The sequence below is a fragment of the Rhinatrema bivittatum genome, chromosome 9, assembly GCF_901001135.1.
Source record: "Rhinatrema bivittatum chromosome 9, aRhiBiv1.1, whole genome shotgun sequence".
Classification (NCBI taxonomy): domain Eukaryota; kingdom Metazoa; phylum Chordata; class Amphibia; order Gymnophiona; family Rhinatrematidae; genus Rhinatrema; species Rhinatrema bivittatum.
Window position 1 is genome coordinate 81,242,975 of NC_042623.1, and position 22,467 is coordinate 81,265,441.

At 41.0% G+C, this 22,467-nt stretch overlaps 1 protein-coding gene across 1 annotated transcript in view; it reads right to left on the bottom strand.

Annotated features, from left to right (window-relative positions):
• Positions 1 to 436: 436 nt before the first annotated feature.
• Positions 437 to 22,467, bottom strand: part of MAPK11 (mitogen-activated protein kinase 11) — a 48,308-nt gene continuing 26,277 nt past the window's right edge. Inside the window, exons 9-12 of the mRNA XM_029616571.1 lie at positions 19,782 to 19,861; positions 16,047 to 16,125; positions 12,785 to 12,958; positions 437 to 1,050 (exon numbers count right to left, since the gene is read on the bottom strand). Of these exons, the coding sequence (XP_029472431.1) occupies positions 977 to 1,050; positions 12,785 to 12,958; positions 16,047 to 16,125; positions 19,782 to 19,861 (407 nt within the window). The 3' untranslated portion in view covers positions 437 to 976. The remainder of the gene's footprint in view (positions 1,051 to 12,784; positions 12,959 to 16,046; positions 16,126 to 19,781; positions 19,862 to 22,467) is intronic.

Sequence of the window (22,467 nt, forward strand, 5' to 3'; positions counted from 1 at the left end):
TTCGGGATATTCACAATGAACATACATGAGATTGTATGCCCGTCTATCCCATGGCTGACAACTAGGCTGACAGGTGCTACTCCAGGATGGGCTTGCAAACCTCTGCATCACAGAACCTAGGAAATATAGAAAGAGATTTTGCAAACACTACTGCTTTAACTCTAATAATAATCTGTCCTGGTGTACATTCTGTTTCATTTTCATGTCCTTACAACTTCACTGATTCCATTTACAACCAACCCATTTTTTGTCTGTGAATTTAATTCTTGCAGCACAATCACTAGGGCATAGTAATATTAGCAAGGATAGAGTTTGTGTATATGCTAACATACACATATGAGAAAGTCCTTGATTGGGCACGTGATCCACCATCAGTGAATAAATCTGAAGAGTAACTGATATGAGAAAGGATAAAAAAAATAAAACAAAAAAGCTTCAGGAGACAGATTTTTATTGGCTTCCAACTGACGATAGTGTTGCACACAAAACCGTTCAGGAGACATTCAGCGTACAGACACTGCTGCGCCAGTTTTTATATTTGATTTGTGCGTTTAATTCTACCTTACCGCCATGCTCCCTCAAAGGCACTAGCTAGAAATAAAAACAGACAAGATAAAGGAGGAATGCCAGAAAATGAGTTAATCCCTTGTATGGAGCTTCAGCATTCATGCTTCAAATAGTACTTTTTTTTTTTTCAAAACAGCAGCCTCGATTTCATCGCCGTGACAAATAGAAAACGAGATGCTCGGTGCATTCTGTCGGCATGGATCCCGTTCATGATCATCTCGTATGTTCCTGTGATTACATTCATGGCACAAGAGCAAGAAACAAAGAGCTGCAGCGTGAGGGGATCATTTAACCGTTTCTCCGTGTCTTCTCGGCAATTGCGAGCATCAAAATGGAGGTTTTGGGAATACTGGTCCGGTGGCGATGCTGCGATGGGGACACGGTGCAGCAGGGCACAGCTCTGCTGTGATCACTGTTCTATTTCCAGGGTATCCACTTTAAAATCAGGTGGCTTAAAGCTAATTATTTCTTCATAAGTAAGCTCTAAAAAACAAAAAAAAAACAAACAAACAATAATAAATAAAGGTAAAGAGGTGTTAAGTACCTGAAGGTTGATTTATAACATTTAAGAAGTAGATGGCTAAAGACTGAAAAAATAATAAGATAATAAGATAGATTTTAAATGCAAGAACCAATATTCAAATGCTCAGTAGCTGAAATTTGTAATATTTCCAAACATGTTATGCGCCATGGTCTATTGATCTTTAACAGCTGCCTCGCTGAGCTATAACCCTTCTCTGAAAATATAGGAAAGCACACACACATATGATGTGTGTATATATATATATATATATATATATATATATATATATATATATATATATATAAAAGAGAGAGAGAGAGAAAGAGAGCTATCCTTTAAACTTTCAAGTGTTTGCTGTTAAGAGACTGGTGTGCTACCCAGTGGGGATCAGGATCAAGGCTAATCAACACACCCACTGATGACCTGCAAAGAGAAAAAAGTTATCAGGTTGAAAAACATGTTGACAAGTAGGGGACAGAGGAGATAAGACAATCCAGAAGAAAGGAGGGGCTTTAAAAACATTAGCATAGCTGGAAATAAGCAGATAACTGACCAATGCATTTAACTCTTTGGCAGGCAGAGCCAAAATTACAAGACTGCCAGTCAGTGTGCTAGCATTGAGATAGAGGACAGAGATCCTGCTGGCTCCAAATGAAGCAAGGAACTATACACTTGTTGATAATCTGTTGGCATGGACAGAATGTTGGAATGATTTCAAAGGCTGTAGTGGACGGATACTAAGGGTCTGATTCACAAAGGCTTCCTTCTCTTCTGTGTCTTTCGGGGGGGGGGGGGGGGGGGAAGCTTAGTGAATCAGGCCTTAAAATTATCAGCAATATGGTAAGTACAAAAGTATACACACTAATGGCATTTATCAAAAACAGATTTCTAATCTTATCATCGTCTCTTCAAAGAGGAGAACTCAACATTAGATTGAGCTGATGGGGGGAATGAAGAAATAGGATTTACATCCAGACAACATCTAACAAGGCATTGATCTGAGCAGTATGAGTATACAGACATCGGGGTAACTTGCTCGATACGACGGTTACTACCCTCAAACATTAAGCCTTATACTTCACTTTGATGCAGCTCCAACACTGCTCTCTGCATCAATGGCGGGGGTGGAAGGAAACTAGAATCAAAAAAGTTACCAATAAGGGCCCTGAACTCAGCGGTCGGAGTAACGGATAAGTATGAGAAAATAAGTGAGAAAGCTTGCTGGGCAGACTGGATGGGCCTATTGGTCTTCTTCTGCTGTCATTTCTGTTTCTATGGGCTCAAGGTAGAATCTATTGATAAGGGGTTATTTATAGACAGGGTGTCAAGTGAGTAGATTTTCCTGGCTGGCAAACAGTTTTGGAGGGGGCTAGAAGGTGGAAGCAGCATCTTTGGCCTGACTGGTACGGGAGGCCACATGTTTTCTGCCTGAGAGAGGGAGCAGCAGTTTTGGCCTGGGTAAGGGTTTGTTTGAGAAACAGCAGCGATTTTGCAGGGCCATCGGGAAACCTTCCACCATTGGTGGCAGCGAGAAGTACAGAACTGCAGGAGAAGCTAGGCAACAGGGGGCGAGGAAGGAGAGAGAGAATTTTTTTGTGGGGTGGAGGTCAGGGAGGTACATAGCAAGGGCATTTCTGCCTGAAAAGTAAGTCTTGGAGGAATTTTTGGATCTCTGTAGATATAACTTCTAAACAGACTGCACTATTGACTGTAAGTGCTTAATACGTGAAATCTGAAATTCACTCATGGGATGGAAATCACACTTTTGATTCGGTGATTGCTCAGTGCGTCATGGTTTGTGGTCAAGCAACCATGGAGAAATGACTCTTCACAACATATCAAGATCACACAAATCTGTAAGGGCTGCCTACCAAAGCATTCTCTAGATTTGTTGAGGCAACAAAGGTAAAGCCTTGATAAAATGGCAGGTCCAAAACCAAATGAGAGCGGAAGGCGCTACCAAGTTACTACATGACATCACCTCTCTAGAAGTGTCTTGCTTGTTTGGACCAGTTTTGTATGGTTTTCCTGTCAGGCCAGTGTGATCTGCCATGCACTGAATTCTCTCCGCCCGATTACCTTCTTCTTAAATTAAGCCCTTGCTTGATTGATCATTGCATTTAAACACTGTTGCCACAGGTCTGGTTTGCTAGCAGTACAGGTTTGCTTTATTTCCTAGCAGATCTCCATACAAAGCTGCTTCAACCAAGTTAGGTAGTTTTTAACCTATTTTCTGCAGGAAAAGAAAGCTTTGAAGATCTCCTTGTATGTGTGTGTCCCTAAAACCTTTCTAAGGGTTCTAGTGACACAAAGGTTTGAGGACACGTCAGGGAGATAACGAGGATTCTGAGCAGGGTAGGAGGTTTTTGGGGGTTTTTTTTAACGTAATTTACACCTATGTGGAGACATGCCTCCTGGACAATAGGCTAGATGAGCTCTGGGGGGAACTTCTTGTTTAAATTCCCTCTTAGCAGAGGCTCCAAAGGCTGAAAATTAAGTAAAGCCAGATGCATTGTGCACTCCATCTCCCTCCCCTACAAGGAACACACAAAATTGGAGAACTCATCTGGTCCAAAATCACCATCAGTCAATAAAATGGCTCTTTCAGATGGCAGTTGAATTATAAAAATTAGAGACAAGATAGTTTTAAATAATGGTACCCAGCAGCACCTGATTATAGCCCATGCAGAAGACAATTCTTTTCCAGTACAAAGTCTCTGGAAGGCTGATAACATGGGAGATCATTTTATTTCTAAATTAGAGATTTACTTGCATCAGATGTATTTTCTCCAAACACTTACATTTTCAAACAATGCTTGCCTAAAGCACCCAATATTTGAAGGGTAAGCAGGCATGTGTTCATTAAAACATCAATCCGTATTTGCTTTTAATTCCGATATTTTGGGGGACTTGGAATTATCCTGACACCGACAAGGATGCAGAGGAGCAGATGACAAGCCTCACACTCAGGGGGCTAGCTTTGTAAGGGGCTGTGATAACTGCCCCAGCCCTCAAGAGTAGGGGAGAGATGGAGAAGCCACCTACCCCTTGGTGTTAGGGTATTTGCAAGAAAGAGCCGACTGCCTGGCTGACACTGTGCATAATTTGGTCTATAAAGGATCAAGAAGTGAAGGTACGCTCTCAATGCACGTTTACAAGATGCTGAGCTTTGCAAAGTCAACCTCAACAGTAACAAAAGCTGCTCTCTCTCTCTCTCTAGGGGAGGCAGCCATTTATAACAGCCCTATTTGGCAGCTTGCTCCACTTGTGTGTTAGGGTGGGGGAGAACTGGTTTTGGTATTAAGTTGGTCTTTCCAAAGCTTAGCCATGATGTAAAAGTGCATTCTGAGCACAGCCTTGTACTCCAGCCAGCCAGGAACACAGGCACCCCTGGGTTTGCAGTGAAGCCTTTTAGCATAGCTAGCATTTTAGCAACAAAAGCGCATACTGTGCACACAGTTCAGTATTTATCATCTTAATTGTATTTTCTTGTTCTGGAAAACTGGCTCGAAAATTTGAAGCCAGTTAATTAATTACATAAAATATGGTTAGGAAGCCACTCTGGAATGATCTAGAAGCTAGAAACTGTAACGTCAACTTGTCGAATTTTCCCCAGATGATTTCTATATTACATAAAGAATTTGTTGGACCGTGTTGTGACACTTTCCAACACACCCGATAGCTGTACCCCATATTTGGATCATGGCATTTACTAAATAGAGTTAAAAAGAAAAGCTAATTAAATTGAAACTAATCTCTAATCCAGTGTAAACAAACATGATCAGACGCTGGTCTGTGCTGGCTACAGTCAGAACCCCCGGTTTCTGCCACAGATTTTATGTTATTTAAAAACATTTGTTTATCGCATTACTGATTAAAAAAATCACCCAAAGCGATGTACAGAACTTTAGTACATTAAAATCGTCAACAGTACAATATACTAAATATTTGTTTGTTTCTCTGCCAAAATCGGTTGTAGATGTTACATATTAGAAGCCGCAGACATGAGCCACATTTTCAATTTTTTCCTGGAATGCTTCAAATCCATTTTGTCTCCTAAATCCAAAGGGAGACTATTCCTTAAACCTGGAATAGTCCCTGAAAAAGATAGTTTCCAAGCGTGTAGACAGATGGACTCAGGACCAGTGGGTTATGCTCCCCTGCCAGAAGATGGAGACGGATTACACGGACATCACAGTATATATAGAACTGCAGTGACCCCAGCCTGCCAGTATTCTCCATCTCCAGCAGATGGTGGATGTGCATCTCACTATGAGGATTGCTTCAGATTTTGAAGGGAGAATTTCAAATTAGAAAAAGAAAAATTCCGCTCTCTTGTGGCGATACCAGATGGTCCTTCCCTCAGTTAAGAATTCCTGAGGTGATTTCTGTGGTCTCTCAGATGTGTACCATGATCCAATAACTGGGTTTCCCAGCGTGGACTTAGCTGATTGTACAGCTTAAAGACAGTGGGTGCAAGAGGCCGAGCATGGTGATGACTGCAAATGCCCTCTTCCGCCGCAGCCTGAGACTGTTTCTATACTCAGCCAGTAAGAGCTGAGCTCAGATAAGTTAGCATTTCCCGAATTATGACACTTGCTCTTTTTCACGAATGTCTGATCCTTTCATTTTAACATGCCTTTATCATGTTCCTTTTATTATGTCGTCACTGTTCCTACCTAGAGTTGAAACTCAGTCGAGCTCACCCTTATAAGAATAATTCCCATTTGATTTTTTCAGTTCCTTCAGAGCTGGATTTCTGTCTAAGAATGCTTTCCGATTCAGACTTCTATCTAAGTTTCAATGGCACCTGGAAGTTATCATCCACCCATTTACTTCTTCTGATCTGATACTTTATTAATTGTGTTTTTTGCATATTTATTGAGAATTATATACTCTCCCAGGTTGTATCTAAAGTTGCAGATTTAAGTTCTTGTACCCCAGTTATTTGTATTCCCTGTTCCTTGTAACACGTCCATGCGGCATTAAGTTTCAGTGTAAACCGGTGTGATTTGTATTTTTTACAGGAACGTCGGTATAAAAAAGTTAAAAATAAATAAATAAACAAATATATTTAAGAATTTAGTGACGGCAGAAACATTGTAGAGGGGTTGTCAGAACTTCCTCTGGTCTCCGTGCTTAGCACGCCATTCCGACGTTCATTCCTGCTCCCATTTGGGTTAGGGGAACTGGGCAGCCTGACAGGTTGAGCGGCCCCAGTGGGCTAGGCCCCATAGTAAGGCTTTTTTCTTGCGCACCATGTGGTAAGCTGTGGCGGCATTTTTGCACGCTTCTGTGTGTGCTTTACTACCCTCTAGCGAACATCTGTGTGTACAGCACGTCTGGCTCTGTGCACACTCTGTGCACCCATAAGAGCACAAGAAATTGCCATGCTGGGTCAGACCAAGGGTCCATCAAGCCCAGCATCCTGTTTCCAACAGAGGCCAAACCAGGCCACAAGAACCTGGCAATTACCCAAACACCAAGAAGATCCCATGCTACTGATACAATTAATAGCAGTGGCTATTCCCTAAATAAACTTGATTAATAGCCATTAATGGACTTCTCCTCCAAGAACTTATCCAAACCTTTTTTGAACCCAGCTACACTAACTGCACTAACCACATGCTCTGGCAACAAATTCCAGAGCTTAATTGTGCGATGAGTGAAAAATAATTTTCTCCAATTAGTCTTAAATGTGCTACTTGCTAACTTCATGGAATGCCCCCTAGTCCTATTATCCGAAAGTGTAAATAACCGATTCACATCTACTCGTTCAAGACCTCTTATGATCTTAAAGACCTCTATCATATCCCCCCTCAGCTGTCTCTTCTCCAAGCTAAACAGCCCTAACCTCTTCAGGCTTTCCTCCTAGGGGAGCTGTTCCATTCCCTTTATCATTTTGGTTGCCCTTCTCTGTACCTTCTCCATCACAACTATATCTTGAGATGCGGTGACCAGAATTGTACACAGTATTCAAGGTGTGGTCTCACCATGGAGCGATACAGAGCTATTATGACAGTTTTGGGCTCGACTTTTGTGCGCACAAGTTTTTAAGCTTGGTGGTGCGCCCAGATTTTGGCGCACAGTTTGTGTGTGTGTGTGTGCAGCGCTTACTATTGGTGCTCCTAAATTGTGTATGCTTGCAATTTTTCAGAGCGAGCTGGCTGGACGCACATTCTAAGTTGGCTGTACATTGATGGCACCGATCAGCAAGAAATCCAAGCGCCTTTCTCTCTGTGTTGCCTGTCATATTTGGGCATCTCAGCCTGACGTGACCTCTTAACATGTGTCTGCGCTGTTTAGAGGCTCAGGGAGAGTTGTCTTCCTCTGATTTCACTATGCCTGGATCTTCCCAGCCTGATGATAGTCTGGTTAAGGATCTGTCTGGAACTCCCTTGACTGGTTCCTTGGCAGGGGATGGCAGTTCAGTGGGCCCCGCTCCAGTTCCTTCTGGGTTTGTCCTAGATCCGGCTGCTTTTCCTTGGATGGAGTTTTTTCAGGGTTTGCAATCCTTTCTTCAGGTACAGTCCTCAGCTTCACCCAATCCTGTCAGGTTGGCCCCTCCCTCTTCCAGTCCTATGTTTAAGCACTGGAACACGCCTCGGTTCACTGTGGGTATTCCCAACAAGAACCCGGATGGCTCTGATGATGAGGCAGATCTTGATTCCCTGGAAGATTTATTTATTTATTATTTATTTATTTATTTAAAGGTTTTTATATACCGATAGCCGTTTGCACATCATATCGGTTTACAGATAACATGATAGAGAAAATACATGGAATGATTTGGTTACATGGTATGTTAAACGGTGGGGATACGAACATGGTATGTAGAGGGTATAAGGTGTTGAGGGAAAACTATATATGTAGAAAGAAATGAATATAAATATAAAAATATAAATATAAGAACTATGTACACATTGCAGGATATGGTCTGGGTCGGTACAAGATGTTTATATAGTGGACTTGAAAACTTATAAATATATATATGTTATATAATTGAAGCTCTAGTCAAAGTTATGTAGCGAGATGGTGCCAAGGGGAAAAAGTGTGGGTTATGTGTAGGCTTGCTCGAAGAGCCATGTTTTCAAATTTTTTTTGAATTTGTGTGTGCATGTTTCCATGCGTAGGTCGGGTGGCATAGAGTTCCAGTTGATGGGTCCTGCTATTGAGAGTGCTCTGTCTCTAGTGGACGACCAGTGTGTGGTTTTGGGAGAGGGAATGTGAAGGGTACCTTTATAGGCGGATCTGGTTGGTCTGTTAGAAGAGTTGAAGTGGAATGCGTTGTTTAGCCAGGTGATGTTTTGGTTGTGTAATGTTTTGTGTGTAAGTGAGAGGGTTTTGTAGAGGATTCTAGAGGAGATCGGGAGCCAGTGGAGGTCTCTGAGATTGGGTGTGATGTGCTCTTTTCTACGGGTGTTGGTTAGGATTCTGGCGGTGGCATTCTGTAATAATTGAAGGGGTTTGATGGTGGAGGAGGGGAGGCCTAAGAGGAGGGAATTACAGTAGTCAATTTTAGCGAAGATTAGGGTTTGTAGAACAGTGCGGAAGTCATGTGTGTGTAGGAGGGGGTCTAATTTTCTTTAATACGTGCAGTTGGGGAAATTCCTCTGGGACTGGAATTGTATCGAACCATGTTGCATTTTTTTCATAAACATGAACTGCCGGCCCTGATTTCTCAGACATTAAAGATGCTGAGTGTTCCTGGGGCAGATTCCATGTCTGAGCCAAAGAAGAATCCTATTTTGGTTTCCTTGCATAAAGCCTCTTGTTTTTTTCCCTGTTATGGATGCCATTCAGGAATTGTTTGATCTTGAATGGGGCGTCCCAGAGGCAAATTTCAAAGGGGGTCGGACATTGGAAGGCCTTTACCCCCTGGATCCAGTGGCAAGGGAGCGTTTGCGTTTTCCTAAAATGGATGCGCTGGTCTGTGTCGTCTCTAAGCGGACGACTATCCCTGTGGAGGAAGGAGCAGCCTTGAAGGATGTGCATGATAGGAAGATTAAGGCAATCCTTAAGCAAGCCTTTGAAGCAGTAGCGATAACTATACAGATAACTTCCTGTTGCACCCTAGTGGCACAATCCTGTCTGCTTCTCTCTCAGGAAGTTGATGATTCTGGAGTGAATTCCAGAGCAATTATGGAACCCACTGCACCTTTTTAGCAGATGCAGACTGCGATTTGGTCAGTACCTCGGCCAGAGGAGTGGCTTTGGTGGTGGTGGCCAGGCATCAACTATGGTTGCGAAATAGGTCAACAGACGCAGCCTCCAAAGCTAAACTTATGAAAATGCCTTTTAGAGGCTTGCTCCTGTTTGAGAGTGAGTTGGAGAAATTGGCCAGTAAGTGGGGCAATCTCCAGTCCCTCGGTTGCCGGAGGATAAGAATCAGTTGCAACACCCCTCTGGTTTGAGAGCTAGTCTCCGGAGATCTAAGCAAAAATGAAATTATAGTCTGAGGAGAGAAGGGTGAGCAACCTAATGTTCATGTTAATAATGAGTAGGTATGTGTGCCAGAACAATCAGCATGGCTGAAGGAAACTAAAGCTGGGATGTAGCTAGGGTTGCCACCTTTCAGCCATCAATTTTCTTAACATTTGGAGAAACTGCTTAATATTTTTGCTGATGGAGTTTACACACATGTGACTTTCCTTGCCATGCTTCAACATTAGAAAAGCATAGAAACAGAAAATATAATAGAAGATAAGGACACATCTAGATTGCCCAGTTTACTTCTTGCTAGAGTGCCATATAATCCGGGTTTTGGGGGGGGGGGGCAATAATTAGCCGCTGAGCGGCTCGGCTAGTTAGCCGAATAAATGTATCCAGCTAACTAGCAGGGTATATTCAGTAGCGTGGTTGTGCCACTGAATATATCTGGCTTTCTGAAAGTTAGCCACATAGGTTTAGCACGATCAGAGTTAGCTGCATAAGTTAACCAACTAACTTTGAATATCAGGGTTAGCCGGTTAACTTATGCAGCTAACTCCGCCCCTTCCAAAAACGCCTCTCGCTTGCCCCTGGAATGCCCCCGAGTTATCCAGCTAAATTCTAGCCTGATAAAGAGTTATCCAGCTAGAATTCAGTTGGATAAGTCTTTAAATATGCTGGTGTTACGCCCATTGATCGCAAACAGCTGCGACCTCTCATGCTCACCTCCTTTTTCCCTGACTTTCAATCCTAGGAAGAATGGCGGCCTCTGCTAATCAACGCCGACCTTCTCGGCATCCCCAGGACGGCGTGGGTGCTGCCGACCGCCATCTTGTTTCCGGAATCACCTAAGGAGCGTGTGTTCAAGGGCCTCCTTTGTACACATCATGGCGGGAACCTCAGGGGCGTCCCCTCCCAATGACGTCAACTCGCTGCTGTACTTAAGCTGACCGGCCCTCTGCTTCTACGAGTTAGCAAGGAATTTCCTCGTTGCTGAATCTGCTCCATTCTTGGACTTCCTATTCCAGACTTGTTTGTGGTGTGTGGATGCTCTGGGTACCCGCTCCTCAGGGGCCCTTCTGCGTTCCTGGCTATCCGCTCCTCGGAGGGCCTTCCTACCTTGGATTATGACCTGACCTCACTCTCCTGGAACTTCCACTGTGAGTACCTTTCTACAGACTTCAGCGATACCAGCTTTACTGAAGTTTCTCTGCGGTGTACCCCGTGCCTCGGGCCACTACCGTCCCTCTTCAGTAGAAGTTGTTCCAGTACACCCTGTGCCACAGGGTATTGCCATACCAACTACAAGATCCACTTCTGGATTCCTATACCTCAGACTGGCTCATCATCATCTCCAGTACAGTCATCATCAGCGTACCCCGCTCTGCGGGCCACTACCGGATCTGCACTTCTGAGGTAATATCTACTCAACTGAAGGGATCTTCTGGCATACCCCGCTCTGCGGGCCACTACCGGATCTTCTCAATGCTCAGAACTGTACTTATTTGCAGTCCCCGCTCTGTGGGGTTGCTTTTCCTTCCTTCATAATAAAGTCTATCTTACAGCTGTGTCCTACGTCGCTGAGACCACGCCCATCGACGGTGAGGCCCACTGGGCACTTCCCTGTGGGCGGAGACCTCTCATCTGGACCCAGGGTTCACATCTATACCAAAACATAACTGCTGGTTTAGCCACTTTTCAGTTATCCATCTAAATAGCTTTTGAATATCGACATCCCAATAATTTCTGAATTACCCCTCACTTCATTGTAAACAATGATCCTCTATGTGTGTCCCTTGCCATCTTTAACTGTTACTGTGGTTTGTTTTTTTTACCTCACTCAATCACCTCCACTGGAAGGTTTCATATATCAACCACCCTTTCTGTGAAGAAATGTTTTCTGATGGTTCTCCTGAATCTACCCCTTTGGAGCCTCATATCTTGAGCACTAGGTTTTGAACTTCTTTGCTCTGAAAAGTAGTTTGCTTTTACCAGCCCAGAGGCCAATCTACTGTTATGTAAAATTTTTTAGGCCTCTGATTAAGTGAATGTAAGTGACCCATAATAAATGTACCCCATTCATACTCAATATAGGGTAGCCACCAAAGCCCACACTACATTATATAAAAGCAGGGAGGATCGGATGCTAACCTGCAGCTGGAGGGCTAAAATTAGGACATTTCTGAACATTTTAACCCTCTCTCTTTTTTCTCTAAAGTATCCTAAAAATCTGTACAGTCCTGAAAAAAATCGGGACAGTTGGCAACTCTAGATGTAAAGCTTAGTACTGAGAAAGACAATAATGGAAGCAGTAATTGAACAGCGATTTATGATTTGCTGGCTCCTTGCAGACTCCAAACATATGTCAGGACATTACATATAACTAAGTTGTCTGCTTACACTGGATTGGAGATGCCCAGGTTTTACGACATTACATGTAGGTTAGGGAAGTTTTCAGATTAAGTAACAAGTCTTTTTTTTCTTAAAGGCCAACTAAAACAGGGAAGGTCCATTGTTTTCTCTAAATACACTTACAATCTTATGGATACTTTTTGGGGGGCCCAGCGGTTCTTTCTACTCCTTTCAACTGAAAGGCCAATTGGAAACAGCCTCTATTGTTACAACAGTGCTATAAGCCTTCATTCACAACTACCCAGACTTTTCCCCCCTGCCTAAAAGCACCCTCTCCCGCAACAAAATCAGCCTAGCCACACAGCGACAGCCCTCATCCCAGATTCCCTTCCAGAACCTAGCTAATATGCACCGCTAGTCATCATCAGTGAGCTCCACAGGACCTGGGAATGCTGCCTCTAGAGCTGGCCTGAGGAGCAGAAGACCTGACCTGGGAATCAAACTCCGGCTGTCTGCTCCTCTTCTGAGTGACCAGGCCAGCCCATGTCATGCTTCCTCTTGTGCCCTACAGACGCAAGAATGGGTATTGCACAACACAGACATTTACACCTGTTCAAGAACAGCCAGGACTTCATCATGACATTTAACATTTCCATGTACGTAGAAGCACCCAGCACACATACATCAAAGATCAGGCTAAACATCCAAAGCATTTCAAATGCATGCTGTTACCATGAAAAAAATCATTAAAACCTTCAAACAGCTGGCAGTCCTTTAGCTGAATTATTAATTGCCCTTTCAGTGCTGCATAAATATTCCTGATCTTTTTGGAAGCACCAAATGAGACAGAGCAAAACAGATATAAACTCTTCAAGCCAAGTCATTTGCAGGGCTGAGACAATTGCTCCTTACCTTTCCATTTTTCTATGGTTCGCTCTTTATTCTCTATCGACTCATCATATAACTCTGCCTCAGGCTCATCATCGGGATCATGGTACTGCACAAAATAGGCATGTGACAGTGCATGCGAGGCCGTTATCCTCTTGTCGCTGTCCAAGACGAGCATCTTCTCAAGCAGGTCCACCGCTGCGGGGAGAAAGAGAGGTGAACACACAGCCGCTAAATTAGTCCTCTTCAGAAGAGGATTGATTACAAAAAAAGTTACACAGTTCCAGACAATACTGCTAATTCTAGGAACACCACAAAGTTTTCAACATACTAAGAAGAGAAAAGCAAGCAACTGTGTTGTATAATTCTGTTCTGTTACACACACAAACACGCACACAGCTAAAGCGTGCAAAAAAAGTGCAAGAAGAAACGTGCAAAACCTCAGAAAGGAGGAGACAGCAAAGTAGCAATTCTTCTAACCCTGATAGAAAAAGAGAATATTTACCAAAGATAGAGGTTTGGAAACCTGAGTGCTACATGTGTTCTCCTAATTGGTTCTTAAAGCTAAATTGTTTGGACTGGATTTTAACCCTGAGCCCCAGTGTACATCCACCATACAGAAGGTCACTGTAGGGGTATAAATCTCTGGTATACAGAGAATATGCTCCAGAGTCCAAAGTTTGAACCAGACACTATGAAAATAAACTCAATAAATGAACTTTCAGTGATGCGTGCAACTCTGGAAGACAGATGAAGCAATACTGAGAAGGAAACTGAAAACAAAGATCCATGAGCAATGTCAAAGCTACTTAATAATCTATATTTTATAAACTAGAAGTAGCCTTGAATATTGCCTGTTGAAATGTGCTTTCACTAGCTTGAACAGTTCAGATCCATCAGTGTTCAACTTGAAATGTACTGTTTATGAATGGATTTATTGTTGCATATTGTGTGCAGTTGGGTTGCTAATGTAGTTACTTAAACTCTATGGCTGCTTTTATTGCAGTCTATTCAATCCTTTGTCCTGGGTATGTGAGAGAAATGTGACCAGGGAAGGCATTTTGAATCAGACCCAATATATTTAAGTCAGAAAGAACATTTTATGATAAATATTTCATTTTCAGCTGGTGGAAGGGAACAGAAAGAAGCAAATTATTTTATAATTTAAGGGTGCTTGCAGACATGTGGTAAAGACTTCACTTAACTTTTTGCAAAATACACTTAACTCTGGCTTCTGAATACCATTCATTTCGAAGTTTTAAAATGGTCTAAAACCAGTGACAAGATTAAATTGAGGACTAACTGTACTGATGCTTTAATGGTGGTGTTCTGAGCGTGACCTCAAGAATGGAGGCTGAGGGTTATTTATAAAAACACACCACTGAGCTAAAGGCTGGAACAGACTATTTCCTCCCAAATCCACACAGTACCAAAACAGTCACCCTACCATCTCATCACAGGCATCCTCCCATCACAAGGTCATCTTGCAATCCACTCATGCTCAATTATTTATCTTCTGAACAACAAATCAACTTTGCCACACTTCCATAGACAGACCAGAGCATTTCCACAGTGGTTTCAACAACCAAAAGTGCAAAGCAGAAATGTATTATACATAAAGTACAACAATAATGCTTAAAAGCATCTGCTGTAATGTTCTTCTTGGAAAGTTGCCGATTACTACCCAGTCTACTCAATTTCTTCTAAAATGCCCTAGAATTAAAAAGTAGAACATTTTTTTTATAATTTTAATCTAGCAACACCAAATTCCCAGGATTTAAGTTTGAGTAGGGCTACCATGAGCAGTATCTATTAACAAGAGTTATAATATGCACAATATGGAAAAATTTGTCCATATCTGATTCCAAAGTTTCCAATTATCATCCTATATCAAATTTGTCATCAGTAAATTCACTGAAAAATGGGTACTAATGAAGCTTGAGGATTACTCAGAAGAGAAAAATATCTTGGACCCACAGCAATTTGGCTTTAGAAAGGTTCATGGAACAAAAACCCTCGATTTTCTTTGTTGGATGCAATCCAATGCAAGATTGATAAGGGTGTCTCTGGGGTGTTAGCTCAACTGGATGAAGCAGCTACCTTCGATATGATCTCGCATAGTATTTGAATCTCTTCTGGAATTGGTGATGTAGCTTTAGCATGGTCTGTGTCATCTTTCAGACAGCTCAGGAGTTCCACATGGGGTGTACTTTATCTGCTGACTTAGACCAAGCGTATTAGGAATTTGTTACTCTATATATACCGGTTATATTCAATTCTTTTTACCTTGTGGTGCTGATGGGAGTACTCCTCAGGATTTACTCTCAGATTGACTTAGCACTACAAATCATTGGCTAGTTGATATGAATACTGAATTTGAAAAAAAACCATGCATTTTTATGGCTTAATAGGATAGTGTAGCCAGAAAATTTAACTCGATGTTAAGGTTAGAAATCGCATTTATGGGTCTGTCTTGATGCAAAATGGGTCTTAAAACCACAGATTAAAGCTGTGGCCAGGGTGAGTTTTTATAAACTGTGGATGATAAGGCCGTCCAAATGTTTTATCAGACAGGATGATCTTAGTATATCAGGGAAAGCCCATGCCCTCAGTAGATTAGATTACTGTAACTCATTGTATTTAGGATTACCTAACTATTTATTACGAGTTTCACAGCTAATGCAAAACACAGCAGCTGGAGTTGTAGTTGGAATGCAATTTAGTGAAAGAATAACACCCAAAGTAAAGGGCATCACTTATTGACGCCACACAGCAGTCGAACAATTAGGGATGTGTTTGTACAAACAAAATAGCTTTTTATTTTTTTCCCCTAAAATACAGGTAATTCTTCTTGCGTAGTTCACATGATAAGGCATTCCAAGACTGGCACTGGCTATTGAAAAAGTCTGGTTCCTTATCTCTTGCAACTTATACTCATGGAAGGAGGGGACTGAAAGTTAATTTTGATCTGAAGAATGCAGAAGAGGAATAAGGAGATACAATATCCAAAGCAATGGAATCCATCATTGTATACCACTTTCTTGCATATATCTCTGATATATTGGTAACCAGTGTAGATTCCGCTATCTTTGCTGTTTTATTTAAGTTATATTTTATCTAATGTCTTATGGATTTTATTGTACATGATCCTCCTATGAATGTTTGCTGTTACCTACTTTGAACAATGTTATTTGGAAACAGCAGAATATAAGAACAAATAAATAAATTAAAATATATATTCAACCTTGTTTTAAATGTTTTGTTTTGTTTTTTTTATCAAGCCTACCTAGTGGATTGGCAGCATGGAACACTTCTTTCAAATCTTGTGGAGGCATATATGGTAAAGACTCAATGTATTTTCTAGCCTGTGGATATTATTAAACAACAATTACATTCAGTTTTTCACATCTGGAAGAAAACATACATATAAACACTTTTCACAACTTCTCCTAACTTACCATGTGCATTGCAATTTTTACCAAACCTAATAATGTCCCTTTAACTAGTATCGCAGCTTGGTAGGAGTTGACCAAACCAGAATTCAAAGACTTTGGGGTCTATTTACTAACCCGTGGTAAAGCACAATATTTACCGCAGCTCCCATTACTGGTGGTAGGGCCTATTTGCATGTTGCTGATTAGTGAATAGACCTCTGCACCTTTTAATCAAGACATTCCTCTTCCAAAGACATATCATCAGTGGAACGTTCTGTAGCGCACAACTCAAGAAGCCATGTTGGTCTTGGAAAAAACTCAAATCTTTGTAAGTTCTGATCATTTTTTACTTGACCGAAGTAAGAATAATCAAAAAACTGAATGTATGAGCTTTCAAGACCACACAGGTCCTTTTTTTCAGATGACATTTTTCGACTTTGGTGATAGCTGTGTTTTTATTAAGCATGTCAGCATCCATATGATTCACTTTATGGATATTTCCGTAGGCAGAGAATAAGAAGTCCTTATTGAATAAGGCTCAATGTTCGGTCAGATATATGTAGGAGGGTGTTTATTTTAATTTTATATTCTACCTTTTCTGGCATTTCAAAGAAGATTACATTCAGGTACTGTAGGTATTGGTTGCCCTATTTCATTTTATTGGTTTCACTGAGATACTTTTATACACAATAGTACTATATGACTGCATTCCTGTAATGTTAGATTTTTTTTGTTGTTGTTTGGAAATGCTTTTCCTTCTTTTTTGTCACCTTGCTTTCCTTCTCTTGCTTTTTTTTATATTTGTTTTAATTTTTTAATTTATTTATTTTTTCACCAGAATAGAAAGACTTGTTTGAATTACATGCTACAGAGGCTAGGAATCATCTTGTAAAAGTTGTCTAATCTTGAAGAACAGCAGCAGGAGGTTCAATTTTATCTGTTTGCTATTTTTCATTATTCTTTTGGTGCTTGACTATCTTTGTAGTTTTAAGGTGTGCTGACTGCCTGTTTGTCAAGTTGATCCGAAGCACCATGCTGTCATTCTTTACTTCCCAAAGAAAAGTCTGGGTCATTTAGGGTCTGTTTAGGGCTTTATTTACTAAACTCCCCCCACACACACACAGAATGGGACCCCCCCCCTTAGATCAGGCCCTTAATGTTCCTTATTCTAACTTTAAGGGGGGAAAGAAGGCTTAGGGGTTTAGTTTAGCTTTAGGGGGAAAGAAGGCCCCAGTGGTTTAGTTCTCATGAAGATTTACCCTCTTGCTCATGACAAATTTGACTTTTGCAATGAGTAAGAGGTTCTGCTGCTTTGACCTTGATTATGAATATTGACTCAGAATGTGATTGTTAAAAAAGATTATGAATGATGATTTTATAAACCATTGTGATTTTGTTCTGGAATGACGGTATATAAAACGTCTAAACAAATAATAAATAAAAAGGAGTGCAACCTCTATCATTGGGGATGAGGGTGGTTTATACAAGATGGGAGGACAAAATATTTGAGATGAATCAACATGGATCTTATCTGGAGAAAGGCCTAGATCAGTGTTTCTCAAGCCAGTTCCCCCAGCCAGTCTGGTTTTCAGGCTATCCAAATGGAATATGCATGAGATGTGGGCAATGCATACAAATCTATCTCCTGAAAATTCATTTTGGATAGCCTGAAAACTAGAATTGCCAGGTGGCACACTCTAGGACCAATGAGAAACCCTAGTGTAGATGACCCACTAAAGTGGGATCTCACCACTCAATTTGCATCACTATGTCTGTCCTCTATCTGTGCCTGGCTAAGATATAACAGATTGTCCTTGAATGTGAATAAAACTGAAATCTTAATACTTTTACATCATCAGATTAATAACATCCCTTCACATTTTTTTTGTTGACAGTTTTAACATCAAAATTTCAGACCAGGTATGAATCTAGGTGTCACTCTTGATCCCACACATCAAAACAGTTGAAACAAACTGTTTCATGAAACTTGGCATGCTGTGTCATCTTTACCCTTTTTCAACTTTGAAGACTTTCATATAGTGCTTCAATCACTGATTTTCTCTGGTATGGTCTTCTTGCATGTGTTACAAAATCACTACAGATCATTCAAAATGCCGCTGCACATCTCCTTACAGGCACAAAGATGAGAGAACACATCTCTCTGGTTTTGCTATCTCTCCGCTAGCTTCTGCATCCACTGGAGGATATGTAATAAACTTGCTGTCACTGTCTACACCTTGTTAAATAATGTCAAATCTCCTTGGATCTTCTCCGAACTAAAAATACACACTCTGTCCTGTAATGTCCAGTCGGCTACACAAAACTTACTAGATGTTCTTTCTCCTAAGTTTGCTCGCTTAAATGAGACACAATAGAACATGTTTTGTCCATTGCAGGCCTGATGTTTTGGAACTCTCTACCGTTCACAATCAGGAACATCAGTGAACCAAAAATGTTCAAACGGGCACTGAAAACATTTTTATTCAAGCAAGAGTTTGAGTTCACAGATTAGCCTCTGCAGCTTCCACCTGTCAGCAACATATCGACCATGTGAGGCTCTCTGCAGGTGATATCTTGGAAGAGAGGAGGTGCATGGGAGATATGATACAGACTTTCAGATACCTGAAAGGTTTTAATGATGCACAAACTTCAAACCTTTTCCATTGGAAAGGAAATAGTAGAACTAGGGCTCATGAAATGACACTCCAGGGAGGACGACTCAGAACCAATGTCAGGAAATATTTCTTCATGGAGAGTGTGGTGAATGCCTGGAATGCCCTTCCGGAGGAGGTGATGAAGATGAAAATAGTGAAAGAATTCAAAGGGGCTTGGGATAAACACTGAGGATCTCTAAAGGCTACAGGATGGAAATAAAGAAAAGAGTGCATGGGAGTAACTGGGGGTAACTTGGTGATGTGGCAGTTGCTACCCTTAAAAAATAAGCCTTGATACTGTTAATACAACTTCATCATAAGAAAAGGGGAATTGGATTCAGACAGTAACTAACGAGGGCTCCAACTTTTACAGTTTGGGGAACAAATAAACACGGGGGTAACTTGCTGATGCAGCTTTTACTACTCTTAATCACTGAGCCTGATACTTTTGATGCAACTCATTGCTCTCTGCTTTACAGCAAAGATTAAGGAAAATTGGATTCAAACAGCAGTTTTATAGTCTGGGAAAATGATAAGCATGGGGATAACCTGCATAATGCATAAACTTGCTGGGCAGACTGGGTGGATCATTTGGTCTTTTTTGCCGTCATTTCTGTTTCTATATGTTTCTATCTAGATATCAGTTATTGTCATTCTGTTATGTTCATTTTTTACTATTTTTGTTTTTATTTTATGATTGTGTATGTGGCTTTATAGTCCACCCAAACATTCTGGAGGGTGCAGGATACAAATAATTTTAAATAAATAAAGGCCCTTCAGTCTATAGCTGTGTAAAATCTGTATACATTTGAACAGTCCTGTCACTCCTGCAACATAAAAAAAAAGCCAGTGTCTCGTTTACTCCACATTAAACAAATTCTGAAAGAAAACATTTCAAAATTACTGTAAATATTTCTTTAATAATGAACTCACATGTTCGGAGGAGATTTTCTTGAGCAGTTCGGAGCTAGGAGTGCCCACGACTTCCATTATTCTCTTCAACTGGTCGATATCTGCAGTGAGCATTCAGGAACCCTAAAATTGCCAATTATATTCTCTCTCTCCTGTGCTGCAGCTTACAGAGAAATAAGCCATTGATATTACCCAAGTACAACAGCACATTTCTTTCCTATATTCCTATGTGGTTCAGTGCCAGAACACATACTGCACAATATCCAGCACACTCAACTCAGAGAAACTGCAAGTGGAGAAAACAATTCTCACAATATGGGTAGAGCTCTTGAAAGAACGGTCACAGGCCAAAGAATGAATCTAATGCCTCAAAAAGAAATATCCAGGGAAACAGCCCATTATCCCCTTCTACTTTTTTCCTTGGCAATGGAATCACTAGTGGGTAGGATCAGAGGGAATGTACAAATAGGTATTTCAGTTGAAAGCTTTCATGATGAGATATCTTTGTTTGCAGATGACATCCTGTTTACTTTGAGCGACCTGACAGCACTGCTGATGGAATATGAGAGATATGGTAGGGTCTCAGGATTCAAGGTTAATATGGAGAAGTCTAAGATTTTGCATATCTCCTTAGCGGATGCATTATCCAGGTCCCTGAGGGTCCGAATTCCTTTCACGTGGGTTAAAAACAAATTGAAATATCTGGGAGTCTTTACTGGATTGGATTCAAATGAGACTTTTTGATTTTATTATCCCCCACCACGATTTCCAATATACAATAAAATTCAGATAAATGGGAAAGTTTTAACCTGGTTTGGTTGGGGAGGATAGCTTCAATTAAGATGAACATTTTGCCACACATTTGTTATCTGTTTCAAATGTTGCCTATTTGTGCATCAGATAAGATCTTAAAAAGCCTCCAGAAACAGATTTCTAGCTTTGTTTGGAAATGGTGGCTGCTTAGATTGGCTCACAAGGGTCTTCATTTTCCTAAATTGTCGGGTGGGCTGGGAGTTCCCAATTTTAAATTCTATTATTTGGCCTCTCAGCTGAAGTCGGTGCTTGACTGATTGTAAACTGTGAGTGCAAACTCAGCAGGCGATTGCAGGGGTAGTGCCTTCCTATGAGTTCGAGGGAACTCCCGTCTCTTATTTTGCCCTATACCTCACTTACCTTTAGATTATGGGATAAATGGAAGATCTTGCTAGTGGGAGATAGAAGATTCTTTTATAAGCCCTCTACAAGATTTAATAAGGACTTTCAGCCTGGACTTGATTCTTTAGCTTTTCAACGGTGAAAGAGCCTGGGGCTTTCACAGCTAGACCAGCTCCGGGGGCCAATTGATTTGTTAAACTTTGTGGCATTTAGGGAAAAGTTTCTTCTTTCAGATAAAGATGCGTTCCATTTTCTGCAGCTGAAACATTATCTAGATCTAAAGAAGAATAAGGCTGAGCTCATGAGAGGGAAAGCTTTATTTGAAGTATATTTTGATAAGGTTCGTTATCTTGGGGGGATTATTTCTAAAACTCTATGCTTTATTTAAACGGGGATTTAGCTACAAAGCCTCGTGGCATACTTATTTGAGAAGCAGATCTTGGGGAGCCCGTGGATGAGGGTACTTGGGAACTTTGCTTTTTCTCGGTGGGTCATGGTCTATTTCCTCTTTGTTGGTTGAAAATGGTTACAAGTTATTTAGGTGGCACCTCACCACCGAATGCCTACACAAGATATACCTGACTGCCAAGGCGGAATTGCTGGCACCTGTAAAGTGGGATTGGTTCCCTATTTTATATTCGGTGGCAATGTGCCTTAGCTCAGAAATGTAGGGAATGGTCTTTGCACTGATCAGGGATGTTACTTCTATCTCTGTACTAAAGGATCCGAAAGTGTTTTTAGTGGGCCACTTAAGGCTTCATTGAACTCATTAATATCTCAGATCATACTTGCAGCTAGATGTGCGCTAGCAGCCTCATGGAAGCACCCTTCCACTCCTGCCTTGACATCAGTTTATCACCATTTGGGAAATGCATTTTATATGGGGAAACAGCGCTAAAACATAATGCTCTGGGAAAATCCCAGGCTTGGTGGAGTTCCTATTCGTTTTGGGTGCAAAATCGCATCCATTCATCTGTCATTGTCTTGTTTTTTAATGTCTTATTATTTACTCTTATTTATAGTTGTGATATCATTTCTACCTGCTAATCTCTTGTTAGTTTTTCTGTGGTGTATCCCTTGTTCAAGGGGAGGGGGGAATGACCTGAGGTGGACATTTTTTCCATGCTCTAGTTTTCCATTTCTAAAAATTGTTTCATAATACTTATTAGTAACAATCAATGGAGATGTGAAAAACTTTTGAGATACAGCATTGGAAATTAATGTGCTGAATTTATTTTTAATGTAAATATATAGGTTAAATATCATATCAAATGATATCACAAATTTATGTAGGGCATCAGGAAAAGACCTTTGCAACTTCTGCAGAATGCCACAGCTAGGGTTCTAACCAGTTGTAGAAAGTTTGATCATATCACACCAATTTTAATTTCTTTGCATTGGTTAGCAGTAAAATACAGAACTGATTTTAAAGTCCTTTGCCTTTTACACAAATGTATTAACGGCGATAAAACAGAGTGGCTCAATGCGCCATTGCTTCTTTATACCCCTCAGAGAAACTTAAGATTGTCTAATAAAGGTCTTTGGTGGTACC